Source organism: Chroicocephalus ridibundus, chromosome 7 (genome assembly GCF_963924245.1).
Source record: "Chroicocephalus ridibundus chromosome 7, bChrRid1.1, whole genome shotgun sequence".
Classification (NCBI taxonomy): Eukaryota; Metazoa; Chordata; class Aves; order Charadriiformes; family Laridae; genus Chroicocephalus; species Chroicocephalus ridibundus.
Window position 1 is genome coordinate 24,247,863 of NC_086290.1, and position 14,386 is coordinate 24,262,248.

The 14,386-nt window shown below is 41.3% G+C and overlaps 1 protein-coding gene across 2 annotated transcripts in view; it reads left to right on the forward strand.

Annotated features, from left to right (window-relative positions):
- The first annotated feature begins 1,374 nt into the window (after window positions 1–1,374).
- PPIG (peptidylprolyl isomerase G) overlaps window positions 1,375–14,386 on the forward strand; it is a 31,529-nt gene continuing 18,517 nt past the window's right edge. Inside the window, exons 1-5 of one of the 2 annotated variants that reach the window (XM_063341366.1) lie at window positions 1,375–1,506; window positions 9,894–9,973; window positions 10,081–10,155; window positions 12,358–12,465; window positions 12,987–13,031. In XM_063341366.1, the coding sequence (XP_063197436.1) occupies window positions 9,913–9,973; window positions 10,081–10,155; window positions 12,358–12,465; window positions 12,987–13,031 (289 nt within the window). In that variant the 5' untranslated portion in view covers window positions 1,375–1,506; window positions 9,894–9,912. Of the gene's footprint in view, window positions 1,507–9,778; window positions 9,797–9,893; window positions 9,974–10,080; window positions 10,156–12,357; window positions 12,466–12,986; window positions 13,032–14,386 lie in introns of those variants that run through there. The other variant, XM_063341367.1, reaches the window with a different exon arrangement.

A 14,386-nucleotide genomic window follows, 5' to 3' on the forward strand; every position in this document is an offset into this window, starting at 1 on the left:
GTAGAAAAACAGCAAGTAACATTTTTAAACTGGATTTGTAACAATTTTTCTACCTCTAAAATATGTAACTACAACCGCTCCTGTACCCTTCAGCTAGCAAATCCAGATGGCCTTAGTTAGAGTCTACACAGGCACACAAGTAACAGAGTAAGACCCAAACCCTGCCGGGTGATCTCGAAGGCTGGCACTTAACCTTTTTCACGAAATCTCAGGCCTTCTGCAAACTCACGTAAGAGCTACAAGATCTCCCACTTTGGAGAAAACTCTTCCATGTCCATATGATGAGATCTTCTGCAAATCATATGTATTTTTCATGTACAAGATGCTGAACTTTTGACTTGTCAAGTACATTTGGATGAAACCAATTAACAACGCCTAAAACAAATTTTAAAAGCTAGATAAAATTACCTTACGTTTTAAGTTGGACCCATAGGGGAAAAAAACAGATTTATCAAAGCATGCTGTGCTGAAGCCAGCATTGATTTACTGAAGTCCAATCAACAGCTTCTTCAGGATCCCAGAACTCACAGGGGTCAACCTCTCAGTTTTTGTTTTTTTTTCTCTTCCAGAAATTTGGAAGAACAAAATTTGTTTTCCTGCTTTCAACAGCCAGTGACACGACTTCCATTACCTCCTGTTACGTGTGATTACTAACCCCAATACCCGCTGGTCTGAACTAAAACCCTTCAAAGGGGGTACGTACTTCCGTGCAGGCCTGACTTGATTTTGAAGGTGCTCACAGCTTTATGCATTGTCGTAAACTTTCACGTCTGTATTTTTAAGATATGTAGAAATTAACTTTGAATGGCAATACAGACATACGGGGGAAGATTATCAGGAGTTTTTTTGCATACAGTTGGTCAAAATTCCCATTTTAGTCCTTTACAACCCTAAAAACGTGTGCCGGGTACGGCTGGAGTCACCCTCAGCCCCTCCGGTCCTCCTTCGGACGCTTCCTTTAACAGTCCCATGGCCATTTTGCGGGCTCTTAGGCCACCGCCGTCCCGCCAGCAGGAGAGGCCAGCACTAGCCCCGCACACGTTCGGCTGGGAGACACTGGTCTGCCTGCAGGGGAACGGCAGAGGCCTCCGGCCGCTCCAGCGACACAGCCGCGACCTTCCCGCGCAGCGCCCTGCCTCCCCTCCGGCGGCGGGGCGCGGGGCGGCAGCCGCCCCGGCAGGCCGGGCGGCGGGAGGGGGCGGAGCGCCTCTGACGAGCCCGAGGAGGCGGGCGCCCCCCTTCCCCCAACCGCTTCGGCTCCTTCCGAGCGGCCCCCGCCGCCTCCCCGGCCTGTACCGCGGACGGCGACACCCCCCGCCTTCACCCTTCCCGGGCCGCGGTGCCGCTTCTCCCCCCACTCCGTGTGCCCCCCCCTCCCCCCCGCCGCACCGCCCCCGGGGTCGCCCCCTCCCGCCCTTTCCTTCCACTGACGCAGTCTGTGCCGCACCAGCTCTAACATGGCGGCGAGGCGCTGAGGAGCGCGGGGAGACGCGGGCCGCCAGCGGGGTGAGTGCCGGTGCCGCAACCGGGCGGCGCCGGGCTCCGGCGCGGTCGCCATGTGGCCGAGTGAGGGCCGCGGCGTGGGCGCCGGCATATCGGGGTGAGGGGGGGCGGTGGTGGAGGTCGCAGCGCCGCGGGGCCTGAGCCTCGTCCACGGACGGGGGTGGGAGCCCCGGCCTGCCGAGGGGATTACCCCGACTCGGTCTGACCGCCGCTCCGGGTCGGGCGTGGGGCAGTGGCGGCCGCCAGCGCCGTCTTCCCCGCGCACACACGCCCCCTCTCAAGGCCCGGCGGCCCGTGTGCGAGGGGCGGGCGGGCCGCGGCCGGGGAGGGGGCGTCCGGCCCTTCCCTGAGGGGGTGTCTCAGGTGAGGGTGGCCCCCGAGAGGAAAGGGGGCGTGCGAGGAGCTGCCAGCGGGGCCCGAAGGCAGGTGGGAGCAAGGCGGGAGGGGGGAGAGTAGGTGAAGTGGCGGACGGGGCCTGGCCAGAACCGTCCCAAGGTGGTCGGGGCCGCCAGGCCCGGTATTGCCTCAGCTGCCTGACGAGCCGCGGCCGGGGCCCGCCGCGGGTCCGCCGGCCCTGGTCGGCCTCTCGGGTGCTGCTGGGTGCCTGCTCGGGAGTTTGAATGAATCCTTCCTCCTCCCCTAGAAGGCGAAGTAACCGGGCTGTCTGCCTGCCACATGTTCTCCTCCCCTCTGCAGGCCTCTCTTAGGGAAGCGGAGCCTACAGGAGCTACCATGGCTGGCAGGAGGCTCCTCTGCTTCTCTTTTAAGGATTTCCTCAGGCACTTCAGAGATTTTTGAGTAATGAATTTCAGGCTCACTTTTCTTTGCAGCCACGGCCAAACTATATAAGTACTGTGTATATATGATCGTACTTTGAGACATTGAGGAGGCTGTGAAGGAGAGAGGCTTAGGAGAAATAGTTTATTGAAACGGGACAAATATGCATTGTAATGCTAAATATTGCCTTACAGTTCATTCACAATTAGAAAAGTATCTTCCATAATAAAGAAGTAATTTTTTGCTACTAGTTGCCTAACATTTGACTAGTTAATTATATTTTAGTAATCATTTGAGCCCTGTTTTAAGAGGAACATGAGACCATTTATTTTGCATGAAGTCTGTTTTCTAAGATGTATCTTTTCTTCTGAGAGAATATTTTGTTTTTCATGTTGTTGTTCTGTATTGCCTGCAGAAGAGGCTGTTCTTTGGACAGGGACAGATGTTAGGTTTGGAGTTCTTTGCTTTATCTTTTTTCCCCCATTTTGTTTCGTTATTCCCATTCATTGGGAATTCCCATTGGGGTCCAGTATGATTGAAATTTTTAGTGCTACCATTATAAAAATATGATGAAAATATATAAATTACACATGATCTGCGAAGCATTAGTTTATATAAATTCACAGAGCTTGATTTATCAGTTTTTAAAAATTATTTTATAAAGATTTGTGAAAAAATATAGTTTCCTGTATATGAAGTAGATCTGAAGGGGAACATATAAAGGATACTAACATCAGTAATCCTCTGAGAGTGCCCTTTGAGACTATATTTCTTACTGAGACTTCTCATTTTTCCAGTCCTCTTCTGTGAAACAAGCATTTTTTTTTAAGTTAAATAAGCAGTCATCAAGCTGTTATCAAAAGAAGATTTATTTTTTTCCCCTTAGGATCTAAGAAAATCTGTGGATTATGAGGGACTTTGGAGTGAAGAATATACGCTGCAATGGAGGATTTTACTGTGCTGCAGCATGATGTCTCCACTACCAGTTCACTCCTCCATGCCATGTGCATTTAGTAGCCATCTTCCATTTAGAAGCAGAGTCAGTGAGTGCCAGGGACAAATCTGGCTGTCTTCTAATGAAGCGAGGTGTAGGTAGGAGGCTGGGATGTGGCAGGGAAAGGATCTAGAGCTAAAGGTGTAGAGAAAGGAGGAGAACATGAGAATTAAAGATGATAGAGCTTTTTTGGGTTATGGTTGACAAATATGGGTCAACATTAAGAACTACTTCATGCTGTCTTGCCTTATTCTCATCCTTAGTAACAGGGGGAGGAAGGGATTCTGCTTCTGAAATTTAGTTTGGGGATCCTAGTGGGTAAATGGCTTGGAAATAACACTAGACCCTTAAAAAGCTTATTTTCCCCTTTCATACAACGCTAAAACTTGGCTTTTCTTAGCATTAAAATGTAAATTAATGGTTTGAGGCCTTTGCTAATTCACTTTCTGGTTATGAAGAGTAGAACTGAAATGGATGTGTTTCTTTGCTGCTTCTGGGAGAGCACTGAACACCAAAAAAGGCACTTATTTGTGCACATACCTGGGAGAAAACACCTGTATTTTTTCACAAATTTTCACAGGGGAAAAAAAAAAAAAGTACTTTCTGCATAAATTAGATAATAGAAAATCATGAATAACTCTTGGCAACAAAGCTTTTTACTTGCTATTGACAAGAGTGTGGCTAGATATTTTAACATCTTTTTCATTGTAGGTGTCTCTGGCTTAGGAAAATAAAACAAAGAGCATGATCTAGTGGGAACCTATATTTCTGTTTAAATAGTTTGAGAAGGGTACTACCTTCTCAGCCGAATGTTCTTTCAGCTGAGAAGTTATAAGTGGGTGTGTATTCCTTATATACTTTGGTACAAGAAGACTAAATTCATGCTAACGATTGCAAAAAATCATACTGAAAGACATGCAAATGAACTATGCAGCATAGTAGTGTTAGGAGTATGTACTGTATATTTAGTTAGGACCTATCTGAGGATGGCATTTTCTTAAATCTCCCTAAGAAAATAGCAGGCTCTTGCCTCGTGTCCATGGAAGACAATGGTTGATATTGCCAGGTATCTCTTATTGTTTTCTTTTTTTGGGGGGGGAAAATCCTTTGTCAATAGTCCCCAAAAGACTTGTAGCGTTATTCTAGAGCATAGTAATGCCTGATGGAAAGTGGTGTATAAATTGTTTTTTGCCTCCAAAAAAGTTGAAAGTCTTTTTTGTGTTTCGCTTTTTCCCCTCTGTTAGAAGGGTCAGTCAGGTTGAAAACCTGTAATTCATGATTTCTGATGCAGAAAGTCTTGCGTAAATTTCATAGACCTGTGTAGAATGCAAATGTTTTCTTCTTTTCTTATAGATGTGTTGAGTCCACGTAATTGCAAAGACAGCATCCTAAACCTGAAATGTGTTCAAGTGTAGTAACTTATTCATAAATCTGTTCACAACAAAAATCCTGTGCTGCTGATTAGTAAAATGAAAAAAAAAAAAAATTAATTTCCTTAGTTGTCACTGCTGCTAATTCAGAGTTTTTTTGATGGTGAAACACAGAGGAAACAATGGTCACATTTGGGGAAAATGCTGAGGAAATTATGGAGATTGAGGGTTGGGGCTGGTTGGATTTTTGTTGTTCACACCTTCAGTATCATCCTAACACAGCTGGAAGCTCTGATACAGGAACGGTGCTAGGAATAAAATTTCATGTCTCCTACATCACAATAATAAATTCATTTTCAGTTTAATCCGTACTAGAATGAACATATAACAGTTTTAGCCTACGGCTGCACCATCACTTTAAGCTGCTCTGTGCTGCTGCCAAATCTTTTCTTGGAGGGGGAGGGAAGGGTAGTTATTATGCAGCTAGATGGTCACCTGTATGAAAGCTAAACATGTATGAGCCCTCCGTTCTGGTGTCCGCCCGCGTTTGTATTGGCTTCAAATGACTGGAACCACAGCCTTAGTGAATGTGATGTATGTTCAGTATTCCCTTTATGCATTTGCAGTTTTTGGACTCAAAGTTTTGCTTAAAAATATATTTCTGAATATTCCAGATAGTTATCTTTGCAATATAAATCAATGTAGTTTTGTCTTCCTGCATTTGTGGATGGCCTGAAATAAAATGCTAGGAATGTGACTTTATGCACTTTACCATTCACTTCGTTTGGATGTTGAATGAAGATCAATGCAGAAGATAATTGTAAATTGATGCAAGGAAACAAATACAAAGGCAAGGCCAAGGAGGAATTAAAAATAGGGGAGAGCTGATAATGACAGAGAAAGAACTGAAGGAATAGGACGCAATACATATTTTTCCTACTAAATACGTCTTTGCTCCAAGTCTGTTCTGTCCTGTGCAGGGTCTGAAGCAAATAGGTAGTCCCATGAGCTGTTAAGCGTAGATACAACTAAAGGGTTTTTTCCCCCCTCATAAAACTAGGAAATGCTACTTTATTGCTGCTTACAAACAGCTCTTGTGAGATGCACGACTCGTTGATGCTTTAGTTGGTGTACATCTGAGAATGCTTTTTAGCCTATTTCAGTCAAAAGGAGCTAGTTCATATTAAACAGTGTTATTACCAGATCCTTGTTAGCAGCGGTGATTTTGAAAAAAAAATTCCCCAAGATGTATTTTTAAGCATTATCAACGCATATGAGTGATAATCTTTGGCAGAAAAATGCTTGTGAACAGTTTGGGATGGTTCTCTTTTTCCATTGGCACAGATAATTTTGAAAGAGAACAGCTGTCCGCAGCCTGGCCATGAATGGCCCAGCTTTATGCTGCAAATATTTGAACAAAATAATGAGGCTGATGGAGGTGTGAAGGGATGTGAACCCTGACGGACACAGCTGGTGATGCGTTGGTTATGGATGCAGCTGTTCTGACAAGACTCAATATTTTTGGTGTATTTGTCAATAAATACAAATATGCTCTAAACTGAACCCTAATTCCACTTTCAGAAATAAAACAAACAGGCCTCTTTTGTTAGATATACTGAAGTGGGGATTTTGTTTTGGTTGTTTGTTTATGGTTTTATTTTGCATAGTTTCTACTTAGTAACAGGCTCCTCAAACAGGAGGTGGTTGAGAATGATGAATGGCTTGAACATTTGAGGATAGTACTTGGGTTTTATATTATCTTTTCTTACAGAGTTTTGGAAGGAAGAATTGGGCTGACTTCTCAAGATTGCCCTTCTGCATAGCACATTCCTGTGTGCATCTTTTGACCTGACTTTAAAATCATATTTCCTTCACTAGTAAAATTCCCTCAAGTTCACTATTAAAAAATGCGAAGTATTGTGGGTTAAGAATATCCACGTTCTAATTGAAAATAACTTTGAAGAGACAAATGCACGAGTCATGTAAGCCCTATTGTTACTAGACAGATAGTACTATTGAGCTATGTTTGTAATTTTCTGACTTGCTTCTTGGTATTTTTAAATTGCTTTTTCTTTGTTGTTTCTGCATTTAACATTCATACCTCATGTACTTGCTTTTAATACAGACAAGTTTTAAATGGTCAGTATGTAAGTTTAGTATTAAATACTACATTAGTAGAAATGAAGAGTTTACGGATCATTTGTAACTCGATAGTTTTCCCTGTAACATTTCAGCAGAAGGTCTGTCTGAAGTAATAACTGTGCAGAAGACACTTAAGTGTATTGGAGTAGAAACGCTCACTTGACTTGTAGGTAGGTAGGATAAACATCACTGATGTTTTAGCCTGGTTTATTAGGCACCCTCAGCTGGAGAGTTAGATATATTAACTTGGCCTGGTGTTTGTCCAGTCATGGTGTTCATACTGACCAGGTAACATAACTGCCATTTAGAACCAAGTGCAGCCAGTATTTAGGGGATATTATCGGAGGATTTAGGGAAAGTGCAGGGGACATTGGAGGTAACATTTGGAACACAGACTAAAATTAATTTGTTCTGCTGTTCATGAGACAATGTAGAAGACCATCAAATTGAGCAAAAGTTGGTGAGAACAGGGATTCAGGTCGAATTATTTTTCCCTTCTCTCTCCCATCCTGTCCTCTACAAAACTGGTTTAAGAATGGACTGACGTAGGTATATTGACGGTTAGTTTACAATTTAGCTTGAGTCATATCAATGTTTCAAATAAAAATTGTGTCACATATTAAGATAGTTTGCATTTATTTTGGCTAAAATACTGTATATAAATGTTAAGGCATACCTCTACTTTTCTCAAGCAAATTGCCTGTGAAGCGGGAGTTAAATCCCTCCTCACTCAAGCACTACGGAGTCCTTGGATGTCTCAGTTCAGTTAAAACCCTCAGTTCTACCACCAAACAGTATTTATTGTGGCATTTATTCTGAGAGGTTTCCTAGAAAAAAATACCCCCCTGCCCCTCCGTGCAGCTGTGTAGTATGTTTCGTGCTGAGGGTGTGAGTTGATGGACCGGGCTGGTTCTGAAGGCCATGTCTCCACTCCTACTTGTCTCATCTCCTGTCCCATGGCCCTTACCCACGCTGCCACCTTCCTTGTGCTGCCCCAGAGTTTGTGCAGCAGTGCGGTGAGCCCATCAGCCTTCTGCTAACCCGACAATGTCAAAAGTTCTCAGCTACAGGTGTTTTCTCCATTTGTTTCTCTGCCTGGCTGCAAAATTTGTTGTACTAATAGAAGAGAAATGGTAATTCAGGGAGAGGAGCAACCTGACTGAAGCAAGCCTGCTGCTTTTGATAAGTCTCTGGCTTGTGTGAATTAATGTATTTGTTACACAGCTAAGAGGATAACTAGTGAGATTCTGCGTGTTTGCAAAGTCTTCTCGTGCTAAAAATCACATGAAAAATCACCACTGAGTGGTGTTTAATTTAAATCAGTCTTGCATTGTTCTTGTGATTTTTTTCACTGTGTAATCTTGGCAAAATGTTAGGAGTGACGCTGAGCACAAGCAGAGAGAATATAGACTAACGTGATTACACTACTGTCTTTTGGTATCTTATAGTCTCTTGTTCCTAAACTGAGAGTGACAGATGGTGACAATTGAATTTTTTGAGGCTGTTCTGTGGCACGGCTATGAGTGAAGCTCTAGCAGAGATGTATGCAGTATGTCGGCGAGATTTGAGTAGTGTTTTCTGGCAATAAAAAAATAATTAGAACTGAAAATTTATGGATTATATTCCTAATTCTGAAAAAGGTACTCCAGTCTTACAGATCCTTTTGCTGTCATTGTTTTTTTTCCCCTCTTTGAAGTAATTCAGATAGGGTGGGCCTTCAGAAAAGGAAAAGAGTATCTTGATTGTACATAATGTTGGAAGGCCAGAGATACAAATGGGATTAAGACATTGATTGTTACACAAAAATAAAGGGATATACATACTCAAAGATAAGGGAAAAGGTGCATTAAAATTATTGGTAAAGAATCATAGAATCATTTAGGTTGGGAAGGACCCTTAAGATCATTGAGTCAAACTGTAAACCTAACACTGCTGAGTCCACCACTAAACCATGTCCCTAAGCACCACATCTGCATATCTTTTAAATACCTCTGGGGTGGTGACTCAAACTAGATAAGCAATAGCATAAAAGGAAAAGAAACAATAAAAAGCCAAAATCATTTCACTTAGCAGTTACTGTGGAAGAGCTGCATCTTTGTATTTTCTAATTTTTTTTCATGTAGAACGGTTTGGATCCTAGTTAGAGCAGCTCCTGATAACTGCAGTGACAGGAATGCAGGAAGTATATTCCTAAGAAACTGAATGCTTAAGTCTTAATGTAACTGTGTTGGTGATTTGTCAAGTCGCAACCATCCTAAATTTATGTTCCAATGTTCTTTTTATTTGTGGCAGAAGTTCTGGTATTTCTGAATGTATGCCTACTTGACTTGAGTTGTTATTACTCACCTACAGCAGTAGAAGTTCACCATCCTGGGCTGTTCACCTTTCTGTGCTCCTAGACAAGCAGTGTGTTTTCTCTTGAACAGCTGTAGTTCATGGCCCAGGTAATTGATATGAACTGAACTGAGTTGTGAACTGCAGCAGCTGATGTATTCCTTGAGAACAGGCCTGATCTGAAGCTGGTAACCCTGACCAGAGGGGTGGGTTGGCCTGTGGAGATGGTAGCCACCTCAGCCGCTAGCACTGAGCCTAACAGAGATTGCAAATTATTATGTTTAAACAGCAGAAAGGCAGTTGCAAAAAGTTGTTGGAGAGCACTCAACCAAGTCATTTGGTCTCAAAGCTGATTTTTTTTTTCTTTTTTCTCTCTGATGTTTAATTTACCTAGGATGTAGAATTCTAGGAGCAGACAACTTACGTGATTTCCTGTACCATCTGGATAGCAAGAGGACTTCAAGCTTTATTATCCTCACACTTTTCTTGTATTTCCTCATCTGAAGTATAACACTCAAGTTTAAATTTAATACTGTTGCAGTAAACATGAATAAAATCACTCGTTTGGGTCTACAAAACAAGAAAATGAGTCTACAAAACACAAAAATGACCAAAAACACTTTGTGTTTTCTGAACCTTCAGAAATACTTACGTTTGCTCACTGTTATTTTTGAAGGTTGGCTCTTCAGCTGTTTTTGTTGTCTTGTACGTTGACTTACATATTGTTTCACTACACAAAAGGAAAAACTAAATTTTATTTTTATTACTTACAGTATTTAAACTTTTGAAGCCATGGGAGTAAAGGTCCAGAGACCTCGTTGCTTTTTTGACATAGCCATCAACAATGTACCTGGTAAGAAAATTAAAATATCCATTTAGTAATGTGATATTCATATAAGATATATAAGAATAATACAAATACAAGTTAACTTCATAATAAAAATAGCTTTTTTTTTCTAGCTGGAAGAGTGGTCTTTGAACTGTTTTCAGATGTGTGTCCGAAGACATGTGAGAATTTTCGCTGCCTTTGCACAGGTTTGTAGATTTTAAATTTTTATTTATGATTTTTAATTTTATTTGTAATTTTTAATGGAATACCATGTTAGCTAGTTTGATGTCTATGTTATTTTTCCTGACATTTTCTTACATATAAAAGTAAGTATATAAAACATTGGTTCTTCATATCTGTAGAGATTTAGCTGATTTCTTGTGTACATCTGATGTAGAATACAAAGCTTTAGCTTAGTATGTTGCAGGGAGTATACACTAATTAACTTAAATACAGACATGGTAAGCTGATTTTCTGTTACTAGCATAGATATTGCTGTTCACATTATATAACATCATCCAGTCTTGAAAGGTAGACAATAAGAGGTCAACCATGCAGACTTACTTTTCGGTCTTACAATACTTGGAGGTATTTGAAAGGTATCGCTGATATTCATTGGTTTTGTGGGGTTTTTTTCTTCATTTTTATTTTGCTTTGTTGATGGAGACTTCTATTGAAATTCAGATTATTTCTTGAACAAAATACTGAGAAGATACTCTCCTGGAAGGATTTCCAAACAGAATTATTGTCCTGTGGACTGCATGCTTTTGTTGAAAATGATGACAGTTTAGCAAAACTTAAATTTATTACCACAAGAAGAATTTTTTGAATACACAAATAGTATACGTGCTTTCTGTCTTCGGCGTTTTCTGCTTCCTTTCCTTCTAGCTCTGTTGATTTTCAAGTCAAGGCTCCGTAGCTGTTAATACTGAATCACTCAGCAATACTAATATGATCTGGATCAGGTGTGGGTGCATAATTACATTCATGTCAAGTTATCTAGAACACTTAGTACACCATTCATGATGTCTCCAGGAATGTAGGTATTATCTGATCAGACATTAGGTTTACTGGCGCAAAATCAGATTATCAAAATTTGTTAACAAATTTGAACTTTTAAGTGATTCTTTTTAATGGCTGTGAGTATGTTAACATGTGACCATGGCATTCTCGATCTGCTGTCAACTAGCCAAAAGTCTTATTTGTTGCATAAATGTGTTATTCCCTGCTGCTGCTTTAAATTTTTGACTTGAAGTCTTTCAACGTTTCAGGTCAGGAACAAGCACTGCTAAATTCACACTTAGTTGCTAACATTCCAAATCAAATTCAGATGCTGAACTACTTTGCTGCTTTAAGAATAGTGAGAAAAATATATGGGCAGAGTGTTTATGATACTGATCATCAGAAAATTAATTCAAATTTTGATTTTATTTGTTTTCCTTACTAATTTCTTTCAGGCAGTTTTGAAAAGTATATGCTGTCTTATCAAAACAGGGATCACCAGCTCCATGTTTTCCTGGCATACCTATGTTAGGCATATGCCAGGTTAATGAAACAGATACAGCTTCACATTTATCAAAATTCCTATCAAAAGTGGTTTTTTATAGCTAGTCAGATCGTTATGGAGGCACCAGTCTGTTACAGACAAGTTCAGAGGCAACTGCCCTTGACAAAAGCTGCCAGTTTAATAACTCAGATTATAGGAAAATACAGTCTAATGGTTTGCCAGCACTGAGAGGAAGAGATCCTTTTCCTTCCAGCGTACTCCCACTGATTACCTTGCTGTTACTTTGAGGTTGGCTCTGCCATTTACAGGACCCAACATGAGCCGTTCATCTTGCGAACTCAGCGGAGACCTTATCTGTTTGAGGGTAGGAGGGAAACTAGGTGGTGTTGCAGCTGAAGCAGAGTCTGCCTATGGGTCTTGAGCACCAGAACTGATGTAAGGGAGGAAGATGGCAGTTGCAATTGGGGGGGGGGGAGGGAATGATATTCCTTCTCTTTCCCCCTGCCTCTTTGTTTTTGTTTTGAGCTTTGATGGTACCTTAACCGTGCCATGTTGTAACTTAAGATCTGAGTGTTTCTTGCATGCTTCTGAGTGATGCCAGTAATCTAAAACCTAAACTGGCTGTTTAATTTCAGTCAATCTGCATGGAAGAGACCAGAGTTGTATACTAATGTCAGTAAGGAGTTCTTCAGGTGTAACTGTAGAGACAGAGGGTAGTTTCTGCTCTGCTTTCTTAAATACTAGTTTCTTATTGGTATTACAGGTATGTGTCTACCTCACAAGCTATTTTTTCAGAGCTTAGCAGATGATTTTGATTAAGAGCTTACATAGCACTTCTTTATAGTGGAGATTCTACAGGTACAGAGAATAATTTTTGGTTTTGTTCCTTCTTCTCCTTTAGGTGAAAAGGGTACAGGAAAATCCACCCAAAAGCCATTGCATTACAAAAGTTGTCTGTTTCACAGGGTTGTGAAAGACTTTATGATCCAAGGAGGTGATTTCAGTGAAGGTAGGATGTGAATCTTTGACAAAAAACTTTAATGCTGATGTGATAGAATATTGCAGGAGTTCTGTGTAGTGTCACTTACTTACACTAATTATTCTGTGATTCAGCTGCTTTTTTTCCTTTTTTCTGTGTGAGAACCTTTACAAGTAAATGTATATATTAAATATATATATTATACATGTGCATGCACACACAGACACTTTTGCTCCATGAACTCAGTGTTCGGAGTACTAAGTACTTTCCATTGCAAGGTCTAAATACGAGGGTAAAATATCATATCTGCTGCTGGGAAATAAAGAAAAAAGGGAGAATATAGCAGAATACATGGGAGAATACTTTCTTGTTTTCCAAGTTTGCTTTGGGACTACAAAGATGTGTCTTGATCTCCTTTGCATATCTTGAAGAACAATGTTGGTGACTTTGATGCAGTTGGATCAGTATTTTGTATTACGAAGCACCTTCCACATAACATGACTCTCTTAATTACTACTTTTAGTTGTAACTGTCACTTTTTCTCTTTCAAGGAAATGGCAGGGGAGGAGAATCCATTTATGGTGGCTTTTTTGAAGGTAAGAGTTCTATCAGTCTGCTTTTATTTTGATGTTATCCTAAGCAATTTCCCTTCTGTTCTGTAGTCTCTGTTCTGTAAATCTGAACTCCGTTGTTTTTATTAATATTTTGTCTGGTCTTATGCGTCTTTGACTGTCCAGTTTAGGTTAGGTTATTTTACTTCTAAGATACTATGCTGGTTTTGTCTGGGATAGAGCTAATTTTCTTCTTAGTGGCTAGTATGGGGCTATGTTTTGGATTTGTGCTGAAAACAGTGTTGATAATGCAGGGGTGTTTTCACCATTGCTGACCAGAGCTTACACAGAGTCAAGGCCTTTTCTGCTCTTCACCCCACCAGCGAGTGGGCTGGGGGTGCATGAGAAGTTGGGAGGGGACACAGCCGGGACAGCTGACTCCAGCTGACCAAAGGGATATGCCATACCATGTGACGTCATGCTCAGCATATAAGGCTGGAGGAAGAAAAAGGAGGGGGCTACGCGTTCAGAGTTATAGTGTTTGTCTTCCCAAGTAACCCTTAGGCGTGATGGAGCCCTGCTTTTCTGGGGATGGCTGGAACACCTGACTGCCCATGGGAAGCAGTGAATGAATTCCTTGTTTTGCTTTGCTTGTGCACGTGGCTTTTGTTTTACCTATTAAACTGTCTTTATCTCAACATGTGAGTTTTCTCACTTTTACTCTTCCAATTTTCTCCACCATCCCACCAGGGGGGAGTGAATGAGCAGCTGTGAGCTGCTGGGTTGTCAGCTGTGATTAAACCACAACAGATATGAACCTTTTTAATTAATGAAAAATTAAAACCAAACTCCTTTGTATTTGTCCGTTTTACCAGATTTACATTTTTATAACTGTTTGTGAACATATGCTTTTGGCTTGAGCAGCTAGCTAAAAGTTGGGGATTGCCTTCCAGTGAAAAGGAGAAAGGTGTGATGGAGTCAGGTTTCCTTGCAAATGTTTATTTAAAAGAAAGCATAAATCCCTGCTTTCCTGAACCCAAAAGGAATTAGTGATATAGCTGCCATCAGTTTTCTCACAGGCCTTGTTCTTTTTCAGTCAATGTTGCAGAAGAAGTACCTCTTCTGCACTCCAGTGTGTTTCTCCAGCCTGTTTGTCCAAAATGCAGTGGAGCATCTCAGTGGTTCTTGGAGCAGTTTTTTGTATTACATCTAAACCCATGTGCTGGCTAGTTTCCACCTGTAGGAGTGGTTACACTTCTTTCTCCTCCCTGCCACTTTTCTTTTAGCACTGGTTCTTGTCTGAGCTTGCAACAAACCATCAAAAGAATTATTCTCTATTTCAGTAGGGCCAGGCTGCATTTTTATATCAGGCCTTGAGTTGAAACAACAGTTTGCAACTG